The 21,572-nt window shown below is 43.4% G+C and overlaps 2 protein-coding genes across 5 annotated transcripts; both read right to left on the bottom strand.

Moving 5' to 3' along the window:
- Window positions 1–212: 212 nt before the first annotated feature.
- slc5a2 (solute carrier family 5 member 2) lies at window positions 213–10,914 on the bottom strand. 4 transcript variants are annotated; one of them, XM_004562775.3, is made up of 15 exons: window positions 10,586–10,914; window positions 10,443–10,514; window positions 8,051–8,155; window positions 7,878–7,937; window positions 7,690–7,794; window positions 7,495–7,600; window positions 4,096–4,176; window positions 3,399–3,628; window positions 2,534–2,669; window positions 2,225–2,332; window positions 1,975–2,125; window positions 1,131–1,299; window positions 826–1,041; window positions 607–739; window positions 213–520 (listed from the first exon to the last, which is right to left on the bottom strand). In XM_004562775.3, the coding sequence occupies exons 1-15, from the start codon at window positions 10,670–10,672 to the stop codon at window positions 306–308; spliced, it is 1,974 nt and encodes a 657-aa protein (XP_004562832.1). In that variant the 5' UTR covers window positions 10,673–10,914; the 3' UTR covers window positions 213–305. The 4 variants fall into 4 exon arrangements, with proteins under 4 accessions (XP_004562832.1, XP_012777769.1, XP_076748290.1 ...); XM_012922315.2 differs by lacking the exon at window positions 8,051–8,155; XM_076892175.1 differs by lacking the exon at window positions 10,586–10,914 and having other exon boundaries at window positions 8,051–9,965; window positions 10,443–10,506.
- Window positions 10,915–11,215: 301 nt separating this feature from the next.
- On the bottom strand, window positions 11,216–21,502 carry si:dkey-260j18.2 (kelch repeat and BTB domain-containing protein 8). The gene is made up of 5 exons (XM_004562777.6): window positions 20,975–21,502; window positions 20,481–20,634; window positions 20,284–20,362; window positions 17,684–17,911; window positions 11,216–17,479 (listed from the first exon to the last, which is right to left on the bottom strand). The coding sequence occupies exons 2-5, from the start codon at window positions 20,632–20,634 to the stop codon at window positions 15,982–15,984; spliced, it is 1,959 nt and encodes a 652-aa protein (XP_004562834.1). The 5' UTR covers window positions 20,975–21,502; the 3' UTR covers window positions 11,216–15,981.
- Window positions 21,503–21,572: the final 70 nt, after the last annotated feature.

The raw sequence follows: 21,572 nt of genomic DNA, 5'->3' as shown, positions 1-21,572 counted from the left end.
TTTCGAGATCGACCTGTGATTGAATCACGATGTAACCGTATACAGTAATGGCATTTTAACCTGATAAAGCATTTTTCAGACTGTGCATTACATATGCTTTTTAAAACTGGACAAAAGTAGAGAAGGACCATGCTGTGTCAGAATGCAGCATGGTTGTATATTTGCACGTGCACCTACTTTGAACTACTTCAAAATAAAGAAAATAGCTTAAGTGCAGTGACCAGAGTTTGCCAACAGATGGCAACACTTGTATTTATTTCTAGACATTTAAAAATCCACCTTCATTAAGCAACATAAGGACTCTGTCATGCATAGTATCCCCACATGAAAACTGCTACAGCCATCATGATGAGAGCGTTGACGTCCACTGCGTTCTTCCACACTGGGTCCTCACTGATGTCGGGCATCTGCACCGGTTCCTCAGGTTCTTCTTCGTCATTGGTCGGGGAGGAACTGCCACCCTGGCCAAAGAACCGTTTGATAAGTTGGCAGATCCCAGACTGCTCTTCCTCTTCAGCCACTGAAAGGGAGAAATAGTTTGTAAGCTGCTTTAGTGAGTGTTTCTTCTGCTTTTCTCCATCACTGCGATTTCACTTTGTTTCTTACCTGCATCGCTTTTATTCTCCCTCATCCTCCTGCTGGCCTCTCTCCTGGCCCTCCTCCCTTTTTCCTCTTGCTCCCAGTCCAGATCTTTTCTCTCCTCTTTGGAATGACGAAGGCTGAACACCAGACGATGAAGCTGGAAGGCATGTTTTTGTCATAAGCATTTGATAAATAAGGCCTTATTTTGGCCCTCAGTGAATCAGTGCTGTGTAAATCACTTACATGCTGGTCATCTATTGGCTCGCTGCAGCAACTGACCAGCAACACAAGCGCTGAGGTACAGAAGAAGAGGATAATGGCAAAGTGGAGGTAATGGATCCCACACACCAGGTAAGGGCAGCTGGAGGGGAAAATACAGCTGCCGGTACCAAACCAGAACTCAAGCAACATCCGACACAAACCCATCAGCAGACCACAAATCAGGCCCCAGAAGGCACCCTGCAAGTGGAGGAAGATGAGTGTTATGTCATATAACTGTGACTACACCTGGTGTTTCATCGCTGTAATGTTGGCAGACGATGTCTCACCGTTTCATTGACCCTCTTAACAAACACAGCCAGGAGGAAGACGGCGGCGATAGGGGGAGCCAGATAGCTGGAGACGGACTGGATGTAATCAAACAGCTGACCGCTCTGTGCCGCCTGCACCACCGGGATCCAGCAGATACTGACAGCTACAATACACAGAACCCAGACTCTAAAGACCAGAGAAAATATGAGAGTTTGGTAAATCAGTCCATATCAGTTCAGTTTTATAAACCTCTGCTGTTTATATTACTTTCCTAGGAAAGGAAATGAAGAACTTCTCGTATGATGTCTTCAGCAAAGTGTAATTCTTTAAAACTCTACTGCTTGTTATTTAACAAAAGTTTCTGACATGCGCATTATTACAGTGTTAGATGTTCATATTAAACATGTTGTCACCTCTTGGCCAGGACTCCCTTGAAAAAGAGGTTTTTAATCTCAATGGGACTTTTCCTGGTAAAATAAAGGTTAATAATAATAAACATGGCCATAGTTTCAAATAATAAGGTCAGTGTGTGTGCAACAAGTTCTTTTTGGTTATTTCTCTACTCCTAGTTCATTTTGACGAGCAAAGTAAGAGCAGATATTCTTAAAACGATCCTCTCAGGGACGCTGCTCTGGCTCCAAACCTTCAATTTACGAGGGGCTGCCAATCAGTAGCAAGTTAGCCTACACGGAGCTAGGGTTAGGGTGATGAACACAAGGGCCGTCCAGTATAAGATAAATACGATTATGTTAACTGTGGCTAATGCAGGGTTACTCAAGCAGAGTCCAAGAAAAGGACCTCTCTTTGGTTATGCTGGTTTTCTGTAACATTGAGTGTTACAGAAAGCATGCTGCACTGTACCTGCCTACGACGATGAGCTCACGCTCAGTGGCCTGTGGTCTGATACGGGTCCAGATGTCCATGGTGAACAAAGTGCTGCTGCTGTTAAAGATGGAGGCCAAAGAGGACATGAGAGCAGCCAGCATCACAGCCAGCATCAGACCGCGCAAACCTGGACAAAAGCGTGACAGGAAGCAGAGCAGGGGTCATGTAAGGCAAAAATAACCATCTTTTTTTTTTTTTTAAATGTAGCCAATAATTGTGTCCTTACCATCCGGCATTATTGATATCACCAGTTTAGGATAAGCTATATTGGAGCAGCCCACCTCAGTCCCACAAATGTTCTTGCAGAGTTCAGGGACCACACAGCCAACCTCATCTATAAAAACACACACACACAACGTTCAGACACATCACCTGCCTACAGCAAGTCAAGCTTACAAGCGAGAGTTCAAAAAGCTTAATGGAATTATGGTCTTGGATTTGAGATGAGTCACTTTTGACGATTCGGTCTCAAAAGAGCCAGGCAGGTTCATAAGGATGCAGTGTGCACCTGCCACTACTAGTGTAGCCCACAGACCTGGGTAGAGAATCCTGCTGATCATGCCGGGGAACACCATGAGGAACATGGGCAGCAGTTTGAGGTAGCCGCACATGATGCAGCCGGCCTTCACGTCTGTGATGCTGCGAGCTGCGAGGCACCGCTGTACAATCACCTGGAGAAAGACACAGACTAACGATATGTGCCTAAAGGTTCAGACATTTGCTTTAAAGTAGCAACTGTTAATGCAGTAATTCTGCATCTTATGGGCCTTATTAGTGTAACACAGCATGTGAGGATGCTTTACTGGGGGGCAAATGAAATACTGGTTTGCTAATGTGTTTTTCTTTCATCCTTCACCAGCTAGACTATTTTTCTGTATTGTTGCACTCCATTGGTTCCTCCTCCTCCTCCTCCTTGAGGACAGGCGCCCTTGTACCAGGTTATCAGCTTGACTTCAGTGTATCGTAAAGACAGTTACAGCAGTGTATGTGCGCTGCAGCTGGCTCCACAGTGTAGCGATTTACACATTCGACTAACAAGCGAAAGATTCTGGGTGGAGACATGAATCCCTTTGGGGTAATGCCAGGAAGGGAATAAGACTGTGAATAAAAGAGCTGCCCAAAGTAGGTTCTTCTGTGAGCTGCAGTAAGCCTCTCTGAGTCAGCGGTAGTGTCCGCTGACTGCATAAACAGAGAAGTTGAGAGAAAGGCTACAAAGTTTGTCTTTAACTATTGATTTTTAAGAACTAAATTACTAATACTGGTAAAGCGTGCCATTTAAAGTTGTAACTCTGACAACATATGTTGCTGTATTTCACCTTTTATGGTAGTTGAAGCTGTTAGAAACTGGCTGAACTCCCTGGCTCCCCAAACCAAAGTGCTTCCACTGATATAAAAGTCACCTGATCTGTACACCAGTACCAGATGCCCCCTATTGGAATCCCAATCAGCACCCCGGGCCAGGGCAGGTCCCCTGCAGCTGGGTCTCTCAGCAGGTTGAAGGCGTCCGCTCTGGGGGTGTAGCAGTGGGGGGAGATGTTGTAGCGGTGGGGTTCCAGGGAGGTGAAATTAAGCGGCGTGGCGGAGCTGTATTTATTAAGCAGAGCGCTGTAGCCCCCGACTTTAGCAAATGCTAGAAGTGAGAAGGAGAAAGCATGAGGATAATTTGTGCTAGGACCCCTCCCTCTAAGGCTGATGATGCTTAAAACACACTCAATTTCCCAAAATCTCAAACAGGACTCTTGCTTGTGTGTGTAAGCGTGTTGTGTTTTTACTGTTCAATAGTCCAGAACTCTCTTGTTGTGTCAAACTGATATCCTAACTGAAGACATGAGTCAGCTGCTGAAGCAGCACTAACTGCTCAGAGGATTAGTTAATATTCTACACCAGTACTAGACTGTGATTTCAAGACGTTTTAGTAAAGAATGGTTGTAGAGTCAGCAAAAGGTGTGGTGGGGTTGCATGTCTGCACTGTCAGCAAACTGTACACCTCTACTGTAATGAAGTCAATGATTGCAGACGTCTTTCCTGTTGTTGTGAAACTGCTGGGGACCCAGGTGTGACCCGCGTGTTGTGTCGTGCTGCAAAGATTGGACTCACAGAAGCCGGTAAGGACAAAGGCCCCAGCAATGATGACAAAAGTCTGAACTGTGTCGGTGTACATCAGCGCAGCCAGCCCACCTGGTAAGACACACACGCACACGCACACACACACACACACACACACACACACACACACACACACACACACACACTGAACTACACTGATATGGAAAAAATCTCTGCAATATTTTGTCAACGTAAAGTTGTCAAGAAATCAGAATATAGGACCCTGATATTATTTTTTTAGTCTAATGGGGCGAATTTTAGTATCATTGCATTCTGCAAAAGACCTTTCATTAAACTCTCTCTGCGCTGTGGTTGCACTCATCTTTTAAACTCTGTAAGCCAGAGCTTATCCTACAAACTACAAGTTCCCACATCCAAGGTCTCCCTGGTGATATCACTATAGCAACGTAATAGTTATATGGTTTCACATGTGTAAAGTTAGTGGAGTAGACCTTAAATAAATAACTATTTCATCCCCTGCTAAATTTGGAAGTTTGCTAACTTGTAAAGAAATGAATGGTCTCTAATTTTTATGGTAGTTTCATTTTAATGGAGAGAGACAGAATATCAACTCAAAATAGATTTAAAAAATTAAATAAATGTTAAAAATTGATTCGCATGTTTTTGAGTGAAAAAAATATTTGTCTTGTCTTGGTAGCCGGGGATCGGTCCGCCAGGGCCTCCGCTCCTGGCCGCCGTCCGACTCACATTGCACCCAACCCCTACAGTGCCTCCTGCGGGTGGTGGACCTGCAGGAAGATGGGCCCACATCCCTTTTTCGGGCTGTGCCCGGCTGGACCCCATGGACTAAGGCCCGGCCACCAGACACTCGCCCTCGGGCACCCTCCCTGGGCCTGGCTCCAGGGTGGGGCCCCGGTAACCCTGCTCCCTCGATAGTCTTTTCATATGGGTCTTCTGAATCGCTCATTGTCTGGTCCCTCACCCAGGACCAATTTGCCATGGGAGACCCTACCAGGGGGCAAAAGCCCCCAGACAACATAGCCCCTGGGAACCCTGGAACACACAAACCCCTCCACCAAGATAAGGTAGTGATTCGCGGTTTTCGTCCTGGTCGCGGAACACTGGACTAGCTCTTTATCCTCTCAAGGATACTCGAGGGCGCATGGGAGTTTGCCCAACCAGTCTACATGTGTTGTGTGGACTTGGAGAAGGCATTCGACCGTGTCCCTCGGGGGGTCCTGTGGGGGGTGCTCCGGGAGGCCCATTGCTACGGGCCATTCAGTCCTTATACGACCGTTGCAAGAGCTTGGTTCGCATTGCCGGCAATAAGTCGGACTCGTTCCCGGTGGGTGATGGGCTCCGCCAGGGCTCCCCTTTGTCACTGATTCTGTTCATAATTTTTATGGACAGAATTTCTAGGTGTAGCCAAGTGGCGGAGGGCTTTCACTTTGGTGGTCTCAGGATCTCATCTCTGCTTTTCGCAGATGATGTGGTCCTGTTGGCTTCATCAGGTGATGGCCTACAGCTTGCCTTGGAACGGTGCGCAGCCGAGTGTGAAGTGGTGGGAATGAGAATTGGCACCTCCAAATCTGAGGAAATGGTCCTCAGCCGGAAAAGGGTGAGGTGCCCACTCTGGGTCAGGGACGAGACCCTGCCCCAAGTGGAGGAGTTTGAGTATCTCGGGGTCTTGTTCACGAGTGATGGGAGAAGGGAGCCGGAGATCGACAGACAGATTGGTGCTGTGGCTGCAGTGATGCGGATTTTCTACAGGATTGAGGTCTGGAGATATGCAAAGTCACTACCTTTCAATGGACTGAAGTCATCTTGTACCCTTAGCAGAAAAACAGTCCCCAAGCATTGATGTTTCCCCCTCTATGCTTGACTGTGAGGATGGTTTTCTTTGGGTCATACTCAGCATTTCTCTTCCTACAAATATGGTGGGTTGAGTTGATGCCAAAGAGTAGTGTTACTGATGGTATTTTTAGTGACTGTGGTCCCAGCTGCCTTCAGATTATTAACAAGCTCCTACCATAGAGTTTTGTGTTGTTGTGGAATTTTCTATTAAAAAAGTCTACAACAAGGTCAGCTGTGGTCAAGCTACACTGCTTAAAAAATAAAATAAAATAAAGGGAACATTTAAACAACACTATGTAACTCCAAGTCAGTTACACTTCTGTGAAATCAAAATGTCCACTTAGGAAGCAACACTGATTGACAATCAGTTCCACATGCTGTTATGCAAAAGTACAGACAACAGTTGGAAATTATAGGCAATTAGCAAGACATCCCCAATAAAGGTGGTGACCACAGACCACTTCACAGTACCTATGCTTTCTGGCTGATGTTTTGGTCACTTTTGAATGCTGGCGGTGATTTATCTCTAGTGGTAGCATGAGATGGAGTCTACAACCCACACAAGTGGCTCAGGTAGTACAGGTCATCCAGGATGGCACATCAATGCGAGCTGTGGCAAGAAGGTTTGCTGTGTCTGTCAGCGTAGTGTCCAGAGCATGGAAGTGCTACCAGGAGACAGGCCAGTACATCAGGAGACATGGAGGAGGGCAACAAACCAGGAGCAGGACCGCTATCTCCACCTTTGTCAAGGAGGAACAGGAGGAGCATTCCCAGACCTCTGCAAAATCACCTCCAGCAGGCCAGAAATGTGCATTTGCTCAAACGGTCAGAAATGACTCCATGAGGGTAGCATCAGGGTCCAACGACCACAGGTGGGGGTTGTGCTTAGAACCCAACATCGTGCAAGTCGTTTGGCATTTGCCAGAGAACACCAAGATTGGCAACTTCACCACTGGCGCCCTGTGCTCTTCAAAGATGAAAGCAGGTTCACATTGAGCACATGTGACAGAGTCTGGAGATGCCATGGAAAACATTCTGCTGCCTGCAACATCTTCCAGCATGACCAGACCAAAACAAAAGGCTATACAAACCTCTACAGTGAAATCCTAAGCACCTAAATCTAAATGTAAGAAAAAATTAGAATTTTCCCCGTTACAGTGTTGATCCACCTCCTTTCTCGTGATCTATCCCTGACATCCTTTTACAACTCTTTGGTCTTGTCTGTCTTTGGTCTAGGCTGTCCATATGGTGATGGACAGCCAAATCTCTAGAAGCCATAATTCTGGCTGGGTTGTAGGGGATCAAATACTTATTTCATGTACTGTATAGATCAGGGGTGGGGAACTCCAGGCCTCAAGGCAGGTGTCCTGCACTTTTTGGATATCACCCTGGGTCAACACACCTGAATCAAATGATTAGTTCATTACCAGGCCTCTGGAGAACTTCAAGACTTGTTGAGGAGGTAATTTAGCCATTTAAATCAGCTGTGTTGGATCAAGGACGCATCTAAAACCTGCAGGACAGCGGCCCTTGAGGCCTGGAGTTCCCCCACCCCTGGTATAGATCCTACCATACCTGTAACAGTGTACAAAGCTGTTATTAACAGAAGGGCGATGACAGCCACGTAGATATTCCATCCTAACGCCTGCTGGATAAACACTGCTCCTGAAAACATATCCACCTGGAGAGAGACAGAGATTGAATGAAGAGAGAAATACACACAATAGGGACAGTTTTTTAAAACACGTGTGCACTAATGGGATCACTTACTGAGATCTTAGTCAAAATGTACAGTAACAGTGAGATAACTGACAGGTAGAGGCTGATTCTGGTCCCACCAAACCTCTTCTTCAGGTACTGAGGCATCGTGATCACCTGCCACAGCACAACATCTCATCACACCAGTGAATGGCTACACTTTATGATGCCTGAAATACAGCACAGGCTGAACTTCTTACCCCGGCTGTGAGGTAGACAGGTACAAACAGCCAGCCGAGCAGCAGCACGATAAACAGAGCCTGGCACATAAAAACGAACAACACACAAAAACACGCGACATATTTAGACCTTCTTCCAGTCACTTGTTGTCATTTACAGTGTGTCTAATGTAGGCAAATAAGGTGACTGTTACACTCCACTCAAACCCTCCAACGGCGATGCCGCCAGCCGCCCCGGTGCCTGCCAAACCAACAAAGTGACCACTGCCGATGTTGCTGGCAAACAGAGACGCACCAACCTGCAAAAACCACACGAGATGCCGATCCAGCAAAATTACAGGAGCTTTTAATAAATAACTGATCATTAAATTAATTAAACTGGCATTTCAAAGGCTTAAAATCACGAAAATTATTGAATATTTGGTCATTTTTGCCACAAAGGTGTTGAGAGGGAGAGAGAGAAAATTTGAGATCTGGCACTACATAAAAAACATATACTAATTAATGCAATCAAATGAATTTTGATGCCCGGGACTTCTGCTTCGGGATCTGTACATACACTTGATGCATTACTCGACTCTTCCTCCGCACAAAATGGACTGGTTACTCCAGTCAGAGGCACTATCACAGGAAAAGGCGAAAGAGATCTATGAAGCACGCAGAAAACGTAACAGTAAAACGCAACACTGACACTGCAAGTAAGACAAGAGAAACTATTTCAATGTGAATTTGTGATTGTTACAAGTGAAACAGCAAAACCAATAAATATTCTCTTCACTGCTGTTTATTTCTATGAGATCATTAGAGGTGTTAAACTTTAAACTTCATATGTTTAAACATTACAGGTTCCTCAGTACTGTAACGTAATAACTGTGCTTCATTTGGTGTTGTTACTAGGATGTGACTCAGCAGTTATATATACAGTACTGTGCTAAAGTTTTGAGATACCCTTTATTTCTTTATATATTTGCTAAGAAAATGGAAAAACATGCAAACATAGAAACAATATATAAGCTAAAAACAGAGTTTCTATCCAGGTATGCTTTTACTATACTGGCAGTGTGTTTGTGATCATTGTCATTCTGAAAAACAAAGCTGTTGTCAATCAGTTATTTTCCAAATGGTTTTGGATGTTGGTTTAAACTCTGACGATATTATTCGTGTTAATAATTCCCTAAAACCACTCACAGAAAGCCAGCTCCAAACCACGACAGTGCCTCCATCATGCCTTGCAGATGAGTGTAGACACTCACTGTTCAGAGATATACTGTACGTCTCTGATAGGTCAAATCAAATCAAATCAAATCACTTTTATTGTCACATCACATGTGCAGGTACATTGGTACAGCACATGTGAGTGAAATTCTTGTGTGCGAGCTTCACAACCCATATGGAAAAGAAATAGTAAAAACTTATATGTGATTAAGTAAATCATATAAGGCTTACATGATTTACTCATGAAAGTGGCCACTTTCTCATTACTTTCATACATTGTTTTAGTAAGTATCCAAAACATACAAGTTTCATTATATAATTTTTCAAGGGCTCTTATATCTGTTTTCACTCTTATATGCTTTTCATACAAGTTTCACACAAGACAGATACAAACTTTATAAGATTTATATATATCTTTTCCATATGGGAAGCAACAGAGTTGTGCAAAATACAAAGAAGGTTAAAGAAATGCAAACAAACGGTGTGCTTTATGACAGGCTGCTAGTAACAAAATGCCTAAATATACAAAAGTGGTTCCTCTCTTGAGTAAAGCGTCTTTTTTATGCTTCATAGATTCATATTTTAGTAGAAGGACTGTACTGGGGGGGGTAATGTTAAAAACTGGTGACTTGGAAGAAAAATATCCAGAAACGTGGCTCAAGACTTTTGCACAGTTCTGTATAAAACCTATTCCTTCAACAGAGTATCTGTATAACACTTAGAGCTTACTTTGAATAAAATAATCAGTGAAAACATGGAGCTTAGAAACTCAGAACATAACCTGCTCCAGATCAGTTTGTGATGAGCAGAAGTTTCCATGGTGCTCTAGCCAGAGAAAGAGAGCCACTTCATTAATCTCACCTTTTTGCACAACCTTCAGGCCAAAAAATACAACTGAATGAGAGAGAATGCAACAGGAAAAGAAAAATGGACACATTCAGACATACAAATGTTTTCAGGTCAAAATGCAAATAGTTTGTGGCGCATTTTCAATTTCAGAACTGATGATGTTCGGTTGAAGCCTCATATTCAGAAATTTAGCATTTTTCAATGCAGGAGTGTGTGCTCATTCACAATCACTCACATTTATGGGGGATTATTATTTGATATACTGATCATGTTTTAAGATACTGCAAAAAGATTCTATGCAGATTCAATATTTAAAAATCCAATAACGATAGTATCGTTTTTATGTATTGGCTATTTATACACCGCCTTTGGATAAACCGCAAAGTATAGCACAATTGTTTTAAAATTACTTCAAACTTTGGTATTTCTGTGCAGCGCCTATTACTGGCTGATGAATACAGTGAAGATATTAAGCCAATAACAGTTTAAAGTGTACATTTATTGTGTATCTACTGAACTCACCGGCCACCAGGTCATGGTACGACCGGCCAAGAAATATCCCCCAACTGTCCCACGATTGGTCCGAAACATGGACTGGAACATGGAAAAGTGCGTAAACATCAAAGATGATCAGAATAATCAGGAATTCTCTAAGGCACACTTACCCAGACGCCAACACTTATCACCACAATGAAATATCCAACAATGATGGAGATGTCTGCTGGATTGCTGATGGTCACCTTGTCTGCCATTGCTCCACTTGTACCTAAAAACACTCTAAAACTTGACTTGATATGATTCCTTAGAGGAAACCTGCTTTGGGTTTACCTGCAACTTTTCTTCAAGTAAAGCTTTTTTTAAAGTCTTGTCATCTACAAAAAAAAAAAATACACCTACATTTCTGCATCAACTTGACTACAAAGATGAGCAGCAGTTAGGCAGCAAAGTTGGGGCGACTGGTCTAAGTGAGAGCTCTGGTCACTTTTGACAATGGGCAGATTCAGCAGTTTATTTATTAGAGTAATTATTAACACTAAACCATGAAAAACATGCCTTGAGTTAAGTAGCTCCACTGGATTGAATTAATATTTTACATGCACAATTACCCACTTTATGCATGTCCTGCATCTTTTATTCCCACAACAACCTGTAATGTTACCAGTAAAGATGGGTACTTTTCCTTATTTTGGTCAACGGTTCACTAAACAATGATAAAAATATGATTATTGCAAATCATTGTGACCAAGTCAACATAAAAGGTTCTGGCATGTCAAAAAAGTCAGTCACAAAACACAAAAGCAAAAAAGTCCTTTATTCATTTGATAGCACTGCTTCCATTGAAGCATCCATTTGCCTTCCAGTTCACAAATGTCATTAAGTAATACAAATTAGGGCAGCTTCTTTGAATGGGCGCACGGCATGTGAGCCCTGGATGTGTGCGAAAAGCTTGTGTAGAACACATTTACGCCTCAGCATAGAAAACATGCATGCGTACAGTCACTTTTCACATGTCACACAAGCTGTAAGCACACCGAGGGAGAGGAAATCAGTTCGTCTGACATTTCCGGGGTGACAGCTCAGAGCAAGTCAGGGGAAATAATTAACAGGCAGTGTAGTGTGGAGTTTTCTGGAAACACAAAACAAACAAAGAAACCCTCACTGGTCAGACACACACTGGTATGAATTCTTCCATATCAAATGTCTAAAATGGCAAACCGTGAGCAGAGACCATTACGGTCTCATCATGAGAGACTCGCATTACCAGCTCTTCCGTGAAACTTCAACACCAGGTTGGACTGACCTCACCTGAGGGAGAAGAGAAAGCTGCCAATCTACTGGCGGTCATATTTCAGCTAATGGCAGTGGCTCAGTGAAAGGCAGGAAGAAGCAAAAGTGAAACATCGGGTGCATAAGTTTTTGTGGAATGGCATTTTTTTTTTGTAGTTTTGCTTCAGCACAGTACTAGAGTGGATTTTAAACCATCAACGTGATTAAAGTGCAGATTTCCAGCTACAACTCAAGGGGTTTAATAAAAGTATTGCATTAAATGTTTAGGAATTACAGCTGCTTTTATACGCAGTTCCCCATTTCCAGAGGCTCAAAAGTAACTGGACAACTGACTTAAAAAGCAGGGTTATGGCAGTTGATGTGGTTCCATGACTAATTAAAAGGAAAAAAAAAAAGTTAGGAGTGAACAAATTCAACAATCTGAACCAGCAACACCAAAAGGCCTGAAAGAACCCAGAAGACAACTTAAGTTCATGTTGAATTATTTCCATGATTAAGCAAAACAACTTCACAACATCTAATCAAGTCAAGGCCACTCATGAGGAGTTTTGTGTATGAAGAGACCTCTCCATGAATGGAAATACAGAAGGTTTTCAACAAGTTGTGAACCACTGGTTATGCTCAACAACTACAAAGTCAGACTGGACATCATCTAAAAGAGCCTGGTTAACCAGGATGAACTTCCGAGATTAACAGCTCACCACATTATATGAAAAACATGGAGGCAGCGTTATGGTATTGGCATGTATGGCTTGGCAGTGAAACTGGGCGACTCATCATTATAGCTCATGTGACTGCTAACAGAAGCAGCAGGATGACCTATGACGTGTATAGAGCTGTACTCTCTGCCCAGACAAATACAGAAGAACTGATGGGACCGTGCAAACGGATAATGAGCCAAAGCAAACTGCAAAGGCAACTCAAGACATCCTAAAGGCAAAGAAATGGGATGTTCTTGAAAGGCAGAGCATCTCAAAGGAGGAAATACAGCATTGGTTCTCCATGAGTTCTAGACTTTAAGAAGTCATTGACTGCAAAGGATTTTATCCAAGTATTAAAAAAAAAAACTATCATTACACTCAGACACAATATACACCTTGAATTAAAGCTGAAAGTCTGCACTTCAAGAGTGGTAAGTGGTGCAGTGATTAGCCTCACGGCAAAAAGGTCCTGGGTTCAAATCCAATCTGTGGCCTTTCTGTGTGTGCATGTTCTTCCAGTATCTGTGTGGGTTCCCTCCGGATACTCTGTCTTCCTCCCACAGTTCAAAGGTTAACTGGTGTCCTTTTTTTTTTTTTTAAATAGCCTGTAGATGTGAAAGGTTGTCTGTCTATGTGTCAGCCCTGCAACAGACTGAATTTGCATCCAGGGTGTACTGCACCTCTTCACCTATGACAGCTAGGATTGGCTCCAGCCCAACCGCAACCCTGAATTTGATAAGTGACAGAAAATGATCCACTGTGGTGTTGTACAAACTTACGGCAAAGAAGGTGGCAAATATATTAAAATTTTGTCATTTCCCAAAAACATATGGAATCCCCTGTACCAACAAAGCACTTGGAATAATTCTTATCCAAACTGGACTGATTATCAGCAGTGAAGAGGAAAAGGGAATCCTGAAACTCAGCTCACGTCCATGTATTTAACAAATATAAAGCAAGAATAAATTAGAGTAAGCAAAGTATCATTTAGTATGCACTACATAAAATAAAGACCACAGTATTTAATGGGGATGCACAGCCTAGGAAGTCACTATGGCCACTAGAAATAACTTGCTGCCTGTGAAGCGAGCTGGGAAAATTGGAGAAATTCCACTTTTCCAACCTTGAAGGAGAAACTATTAGCGCAACATTTTCAACTGGAACGATAAGAGGACGGTTTGACTTTGGATTCTGAAATTATTTATCAGTGGAAAGTGGAGAAAAGCGGATTTAGAATGAAACAAAACAAAACCTGACCGTGACCTAATCTCTGTGGCATCTGAATAATTATTAGTGCGTTTTAGAGTCACAGCAGATCATTTCTGAGCAGACCTACAGGACATCCAGGAAGTGCAGTCTCAACACAAATGTTTAGAAACAACAAAAGACTTAAAATACTTTAAAAAAATAAATAAATAAGGTGCAATGCTACTCAATGTGTGTTTAGATAGTCCATAACCTCCATGCCAAGTACATTCAAAGTCCTACGGCTGAAGCTTCACGTGTCTGCTGAATCAAGCAGAGACTGAACTGGCTTCAAGATGGAGGGAAGATATGTAACAGAGTCTAGACACAAGGATACTGAAGGTCAAATTCTAAGAGGGGTTTAGATATCACATTAACTACAAAGTTAGTTTCCTTCAGCTGATTAAAAGAACTCACTGAATGTGTTAATACAGTCTTTCATTTTTTCAGGTTCTCCCACTCGAGTGTTTTCTAACCAAAACACTTTTAAAGGGGACATATTGTTCTCTTCATTACTTTCTGGAATACATGTACTGGTTACAATGTGACCTGGGGCCCGTTCTTCGTACCTCGCTAAGTAAGTTAGCTGGATTTGATTGTTGACGATTTCGCGTGATCTTGGATCGTTCGGTTCCCCGAAGCTCATCCGGGACTTGCTGCCATAGCTATCACGTCTTGTTTTTGTTTTCCTATTCCTATTCTGGGCAGCCACTCAGAAGAAAGCTGGCGTAAAGTGGGCGGAGCTAAAAGAGTCGGTTCATACAGGGAGTGACTTGAAGGGTTGCTCAAAGCTTAGTGTAAAGGATAACATTGGGGTTTCAGACAAATATAAAACTTTTTTTTAAAAACGTATTAGTCAGAATTACCAGGAAATTCACTTCTGTTAGGTTACACACTCTTTGTCTAGAATATTTATCCCAATCATGCTCACATGTGGAGGTTGTTAAGATAATACAGCAGGGCCACGATAGGGAATATGTAATAAATTAAAAACAATGAACTTAAATAGCCGTAAATGATTAGAATTAAGATATCTACAGTAAATAAGTTATCATATAATAAGTTATCAGAACTCATAAAAAAAAACAAGGTGAATTGGCCTTTCATTGCTGTAATGGCCTTGTTGACTAATATTGGCATCTCGGCAAGTACCATGGCTTTCAGATATCAGTGCCAAATGATTTATGTCAGATGAAAAAAGAAACATATCAGCTTGTTATTCAAAGTTTTATCAACCACAAATTTCTTGATATTGTTGATCTAAAAAAAAAAAAAAGGGGGGGGGGGAGGAGGGCTGGAGCCATTAGAAAAGCTGTTTAATGTAGTTTTGTAACCTGGGGTCAAAATGAATCTGTGAAAACAACAAAAACCTTCATTTTGCATCTTAATTAGAAAAGTGTCAGACATGGCTGAGACAATGGCTGCTCTGAAATCCTCCACACACAATTTATTGAAATGACTCCCAGATGTGTGCGTGTCATCTTTGACATCAAGCATTGTTTACCAGGTCCAGTCTGTTCTTCACTCTTGTTTCTTGCACCATCAAAAATCCTTTCAACTCACAGAAAACTTAGAAACTCATATCCATGCTCTTCTTACATTACATTACTTTCTGTATTCCTGTCTTCAGGAATGCAACACTACAAAGGCTATAGAAAGTCCATTATCTATTTTACAATCACCTCAATGATTTATGGGCTCATTTCTTCTCTTTCTTTCTTTCAACACCCATTATTTCTTGATTTTTTTCAAAGATGCTCTATAAATACAGTTATTCTAAAACTTTCTACAATACATTTCCCATCCAGTCAGGTTTTGTGTGCTGTAAATTGCAGTATCAAAGGGCTTTTGCAGGCTGAGATCAGGAGAGCAATAAAAAAGATTTAGGGAAATAAAGTGAACAGGAATGTGCCAGTATCCTTGTGTCTAAACTAAATGCGTCCAAAGAAAATCCACAAATTTAGAGTTATTACAACAGCAAAAAAAAGCTTAAAATAACATCACACTTCAATCAAGTGAAGGCCCTTTTCTGGGTTATAGAGGACAAACAGTGGATTCAGTTACATTCAGGTGCACGTTGCCTGACTTTTCCCCAGTTTCTGCCTCTACCTACTGCCTGTTTGACTACTGATGTATCTGTGACACTTTCAGATGATCCGGTCTATTCTAGGCCTGCTTGGTGGCTGAACTCAGATAGTATAAAATGCTATTTTCCACGTGACTTCATTTTAAAATTCAACATTTCAAGAAGCCATGGAGGAGCTGATTCTCCTTGGAGTAAATCTGTGTCTATGACCCTCACTTCAGTCTCACTGCTTCCTGCTCAGCTAGTCAGAGGGCTTCTTGCAGTTTTCTTTGGCTAGTCTGAGTCTGGACAGGATGTGTTTTTTAGGGAATTTTAGAGTGGTGCACCCAAACTGGCTCACGCCTCCGGTATCTCCCGGAAGTTTTTCCCGTCTCTGAACCCAGCTGCGCCAGCCGGGTTTCCAACAGTACACGCTGTCGTAAAAGCGCGAGCCATTTTCCCCTCCCAACACATAAATCCGTCTTTTCCACCTGGCCACACCCCCTGCTGCAATCCGCCGAGGCAACCCCGGAAAAACGACAGGGCTTGGAGCTCGGTCACTTCCGCCACCCGCTCCCCCTCGCTGCTCTGCGCTGACCAGCACCCCTCCCCCAGTCACCTCCCTCTCCACCCCTGACCCTCTGCCTTCTCTGAAAAACAGCACACGGCCTGTAGCGTCCAAAGTCTCCAGGTTGGTGTAGTTACCATCCAGGAACTTGGTGGTATCCCTCATGTATCCCCCAATGGCGCACACTCCACCTCGCACTGCTACTCCTCCAGCGAGGCAGGTGGCACCTGAATCTAGTGCCACACGTGTCCAGCAGTCTGTCAGGGTGTGATAAATAAGCACGCCTGAGTGGACCACAGCTCGGTTCTGTTCAAGTGTGGTTCCACCCAGGAGGTAAAGTCTTCCACGTAGTGCTGCACAGGCAAAGGCGCGCAGGGGGAGCGGTAGCCGAGGCCCAGGACTCCACTGAAGTGTGGTCAGGTCCAGAGTCTCACTGGAGTCCAGGAGAGCTGAGCGGTTGCTGCCACCCAAAGCATAGAGTGACTCTCCACATCCAAGGAGGCCTAGCATGGCCCGGGGCTGGACCATCGAAGGCTGCTCTATCCAGCGGTCCAACACAGCATCGTATTCATGCACGGCTGCAGACACAGAGCCGGTCCGCAGGATCCCACCAGCTACAAAAAGCCTGTCGCCCACAGCTGTGCAGCCAGGACTGACAAGTGAGCCGAGTGGTGCTAGCTTCTCCCACTTCCCTGTCCGAGGATCAAAGCAGTCCACCGTGTAGTCTCTTGCAGCTAAATACTCATCTTCCCGAGGCGTCAGGTCCACACAGACAATCTTTTTCTCAAACATTCCCTCTCGTGGTCTGAGAGGCCCGCCGAGGCCTTCTCCTGCTGCTGCTGGCCCCAGTTCTTGACTCAGTCTTCGGCTCTCTTCCTGGGACAACAGCCCGGGGCGCAGGTGGTGAAGCAGCGCCGGCATGTGAGCGTAGCGATCCAAAGGCTGGTGCTCTGCCCAGCGGCGTGCCGCATCATATACCTCTGCCTCCGAGTCCACGCCCAGACGGTCGGAGCTCAGAAGACTGCCTAAGGTGCCGTGGTCGAGCAGGAGGAAGTCTTTCTGGCGGGCCACCCGGGGAAAGTGCTGGGCTACCAGTCGCAGGGAGGCACGCAGCAGGAGCTGGTCATGGTGAGAGCGAGCCAGAGAGTACATCCCCAGGCAGTTGTCCACTGAGAGGTGCTCAAAAAGAAACCTGAAGCATTTAAAGTGAGAAAAAAAAAGCAGAAAAATGTCAAAGAAAAACAGAAGAAGAGAAAAAGGGAATGACACAAGATGATTTAATTGCCATCTTCATCTAGAAAACAGAATAGGTTTTATTTTAATTACAATCTAAAGTCAAAGTAAAAACGTAGCCACTTGAACTGTAACATCTAATTACTGAGGATATTAACTTTACCTGGAGCACAGGTCCTGGAGGGGCATGACCTGAAGCCGGTTGGCAGCCACAAACAGATCCTCAGCTGTATCCAGGGAGAGCCCAGCCTCCCCAGTGTACACAAACTGGATGATGGTTTCCATGACAGATGGCGTCACTTCCTCAAGCCGGATCTCTGTGAGGCGAGACTCCACCAGCGGGCTGGTGAACATGGCCCGAAAGTACGGACTCACGGCTGCTAAAAGGACTCTGATGGCAAAGAGAAGTCGAGGGAGAGTCAAAAGAAAAGAAGAAGTAGATGGGTGAGACATTAAAGTGAACCACAACAAAATGTAGCAAATAAACAATTAAGAAAACTTCCTGTTACTGTACAAATTTAGGTTTTATACAATGGATCCATAGATGCACACAAAAAATAAATAAATTCCTTAACAAAACTGAAACTTTCATGTTGCATAATTACAAGACAGTCTGTAATTTTATGTAATCTTATATTAGCACAAACAGTCATAGTGCCTATAGAAACATGTAGAAAAACAGAGACATACGTTTGAAATTACTGTTATTTTTTTTACGTTGCGATATCTCAGGGATTAAACTGTATTTACACTTCTGTCCACTGACTGAAAGGGGAGTTTCTGGTCCAGCCCACTCAAGCTTAAAGTCAGTTGTATGTGGCCCATGGTGTAAAATGAGTTTGACATCCCCGATCTAACAGGACAAATACCTCCCAAAAGCATTACAGAGCTTTAAAAATTTCAGGCTTGAACTGTTTTCTTTCTTTTCATCACACACACTGGTGCTCTTATTCAGAATATAGCAAAGGATGACTCATCTGGTAAGTTCCTATACTCCACTCCTAAACCTGTGCCTTTACAGTTTTTGTAACACTGAAGTTTCCATTGCACGTCTTTTAATGGCGAGTTTCTGCACTTCAACCCTACTGCAATAACTATTCTTCCAAGCAGACCATTTTCCCGAAGGACAAGCTGCCCTGTCTTCTCTTACATATCACTCTAAACCACGGGTATCAGTGCTAACAAATGCATGCAGTTGACTGACGGGAAATGTTCATGCAGAACTACACATTATAACATGTGGCTTTTTATCTTCTTCTGCCCTTGAGGCAATGGTGGTTGTGATAGCTTTGGAAAGCACAAAAACATTGGGAAATGACACTGCTGTGAATCACACTGGAATTTCAAACATAATGCAGATGTGACTTTTGTCTCTTTTTCTAGTGTGCCAGATGAGCTGCCTTAGTAAAAGGCTCTTCTCAGCTCATCAGTAGATGAGCACCAATGCACACTCTTTCAAAGTCACTTGCATCATTATATAAAAATCACAATAATCTAGACCTGCTCATAGCTCTCTTTTTCAGAGGCTGGTTCTCTTGCTATTCCACAGCATTTTAAGGCGATAAAAGAGCTGTAGCTGTTCACTTTAATACAAAGTTTCAAAGCTGTGTCAATCCAAATCAAGAAAGCTATCACGATGAGCACAGAGCTACACTCCCTTCTCAGATTCAGACAAATTCTGCAAGCATGAATGGACAAAGCTTCGAACTACAAATAGATAATGACCCAAAGCAAAAAGACAACCCAAGAGTTTCTTAAGGCAAGAAAAATGTGAGATTGTTCAATGTCCAAGTCAGTCACTTGATCCTAACTCAACAGAGCAGCTATTTAGTTACTAAATACAAAACTGAATGCAGAGAGACCCAAAAACAAACACCTCACTGGAGGAAACACAACATTTGGTGACATCCATGGATTCTAAATGTCAGGCATCTCATCTCAATTCCTCTGAACCTCTGAAAACTACTGAAAATTGTTACAAAATGACAGAGAACAGGTCTCACCTTGTACTGCTCCTTAATTTTCCAACTAAAGCTAAATGTCTGCACTCCAAGTAAATTATTTACTGATGGTTTGATTTAAAATCCACTGTGGTGGCATACAGAGGTAAAATGACAAAAACTATAACACTGTCTAAAAACCTAAGGACCAGAGCGTATAAATAAAAGGGACATTTATTTGTCAGTGCTAGAAAATCAATTTTGCAGTCTTTCAGTGTTCAAAGCTCTTCAAGTCATGTTTTTGAGTTTACTAAAGAAAAAAAAAAGGGAAAAAGGAATAGTCAAGTAGCTTTATTGTCATTTCAACCATGTGCAGTGGTACACTACACAGTGAAGACAACGTTCCTCTGATATTGCTCTCATAATTACATATTGATAGTGTGTAATTACTACAAAAACTGTAAATACACAGGGGCAGGCACTGGTTTGTGGAAACCACCATGTTGCATCATCACCTTGAATACAGTGGCCGAGATGCACATTGCTGTTCTACTGTTTTATGAATGAGCCCACACACTCAGTACGTCAAAGGTGGAAAAGAGAAGTCATGCTGTGGAGGCAAACTGTACTTCAGACTTAAGATATGAAGGATATTATATAGGTTTTATCATCTGAGATAGGGTCCTGTTCACCAAAGTCAGGGCTCCAACACAGGAAAACATGCATCAACATGCTTATTTATTCCCAATATTGTCAATAATTACTTATTGTCAGGGAATTAGACCCTTGCATCTCCATACCCTGTAACATATGGCAATCATACCTGTGACACATGAACTTCTTTCCTTCAACAAGGAGGGTAACATCACACAGCTGCTGAGCATCCAGGAGTTGCTTCAGTCCTGAAAGACAGAGAAGAAAGAGGTGGGAGGAATGAGAGAGTGGCAACAGAAGGTAAGATCAGCCCAATGTTGTGCAGGAATAGAGAAACCCCAGCCTTGTCATTTTCTAATGTCCCACCATGAGTTATGTAGTCCCCCAGCGGGGTGGTGCTGTCATCGGGGAAGTCCTCCTCCTCTGAGTCGCTGTCTGACAGAGGCTCCCCTCCGCCCCCGTCTCCGTCCTGCCACGGCTGGGGACGCCAGGTGACTGTGCCCCCCCGCACAGCATTCATCTGAAGGTGTGGACACAAGCAGAGAATTATACACATGCATTATGCATTTAACATCAGCAAACACAGAACAGGCTGATCTTTATGCATCCAAGGACCATCATTATACCCAGAGACTGTGGACACATGGCCCAGATAGCACCTACCTCCAAATCACTGGCAGAAAAAGGTATGCTTTCCTAGCCACACATTATGAGAGCATTGCAATACAGTGCATGTTAAGAAACTCGTTGATTTTAATATCACATGTGTGATACTTGCCATAAAAGGTGGAGTTTTAAAAATTCCAAAGCACACTGCTCATAGAGGCTGTGATGGGGGATTTTTTTTAGCTTTCATTTACCTTTGCTCTTCTTCTCGTTTCCACCGTGAAAGCTGGTTGGGTCTCACTTTCAGCAGGAACTGGTGAGGCAGTTTGGAGCAGACCGACTGTATCCAAGTACCTCGTTTATTGTCAAAAACTTGGAAGCATTTGGTTGTCTTGGTCCTCCGGACTCAGCTGAAACGCTTGTCCCGGCCTGCGGTGAAGAGGCGTCAGGCTACTCGTTGCTCGTCAGGCTACTCATCCAGCCCTGTGTACACCATCACCAACTGGAGGTACAAACTAGCTTAAAAAAAGAAAAAAAATCTCCTCCTGTGCAAACGCGTCTCGTCGTTACACACATCAGTCCACCATGGCAGTGTACACAGACGCTCAGCTCGGTGGTTAGCCGGTAATAACTGCAGCTTTTAGGGCTCACGGAGCTGAAAATTGTGACTGAGTTCAGCTCCTGTCGGCCGCACTTGTCGTCTCTGAACCGGATTACCGCAACGGTAAACTTCCGTTCATCTGATTGGCTGACCTTTGCCCCGTGACGATTGTTTGGGGAGGATGAGCCGTTTCCTGTTACTGGATTTAAAAAAAATAAATCCTGCTCCTCCTCTGTGACAAAAGTTGCGTT

This window comes from Maylandia zebra, linkage group LG14 (assembly GCF_041146795.1).
Source record: "Maylandia zebra isolate NMK-2024a linkage group LG14, Mzebra_GT3a, whole genome shotgun sequence".
Taxonomy (NCBI): domain Eukaryota; kingdom Metazoa; phylum Chordata; class Actinopteri; order Cichliformes; family Cichlidae; genus Maylandia; species Maylandia zebra.
This window is presented reverse-complemented; position numbering and strand designations above follow the sequence as displayed.

Bases quoted from the DNA above. Each gene is read 5' to 3' on its own strand.
- slc5a2 (XM_004562775.3), bottom strand. From the start codon at position 10,672: ATGGCAGACAAGGTGACCATCAGCAATCCAGCAGACATCTCCATCATT. The intron at 7,601-7,689 runs GTAAGTGATCCC...GTCTCTCTCCAG, and splicing joins ACATTTTGACTAAGATCTCA to GTGGATATGTTTTCAGGAGC. The intron at 2,126-2,224 runs GTAAGGACACAA...GCTTTTGTCCAG, and splicing joins GATATCAATAATGCCGGATG to GTTTGCGCGGTCTGATGCTG.
- si:dkey-260j18.2 (XM_004562777.6), bottom strand. From the start codon at position 20,634: ATGAATGCTGTGCGGGGGGGCACAGTCACCTGGCGTCCCCAGCCGTGG. The intron at 17,912-20,283 runs GTATGATTGCCA...CTTTGCCATCAG, and splicing joins AAGAAGTTCATGTGTCACAG to AGTCCTTTTAGCAGCCGTGA. The intron at 17,480-17,683 runs GTAAAGTTAATA...TAAATGCTTCAG, and splicing joins CTCCAGGACCTGTGCTCCAG to GTTTCTTTTTGAGCACCTCT.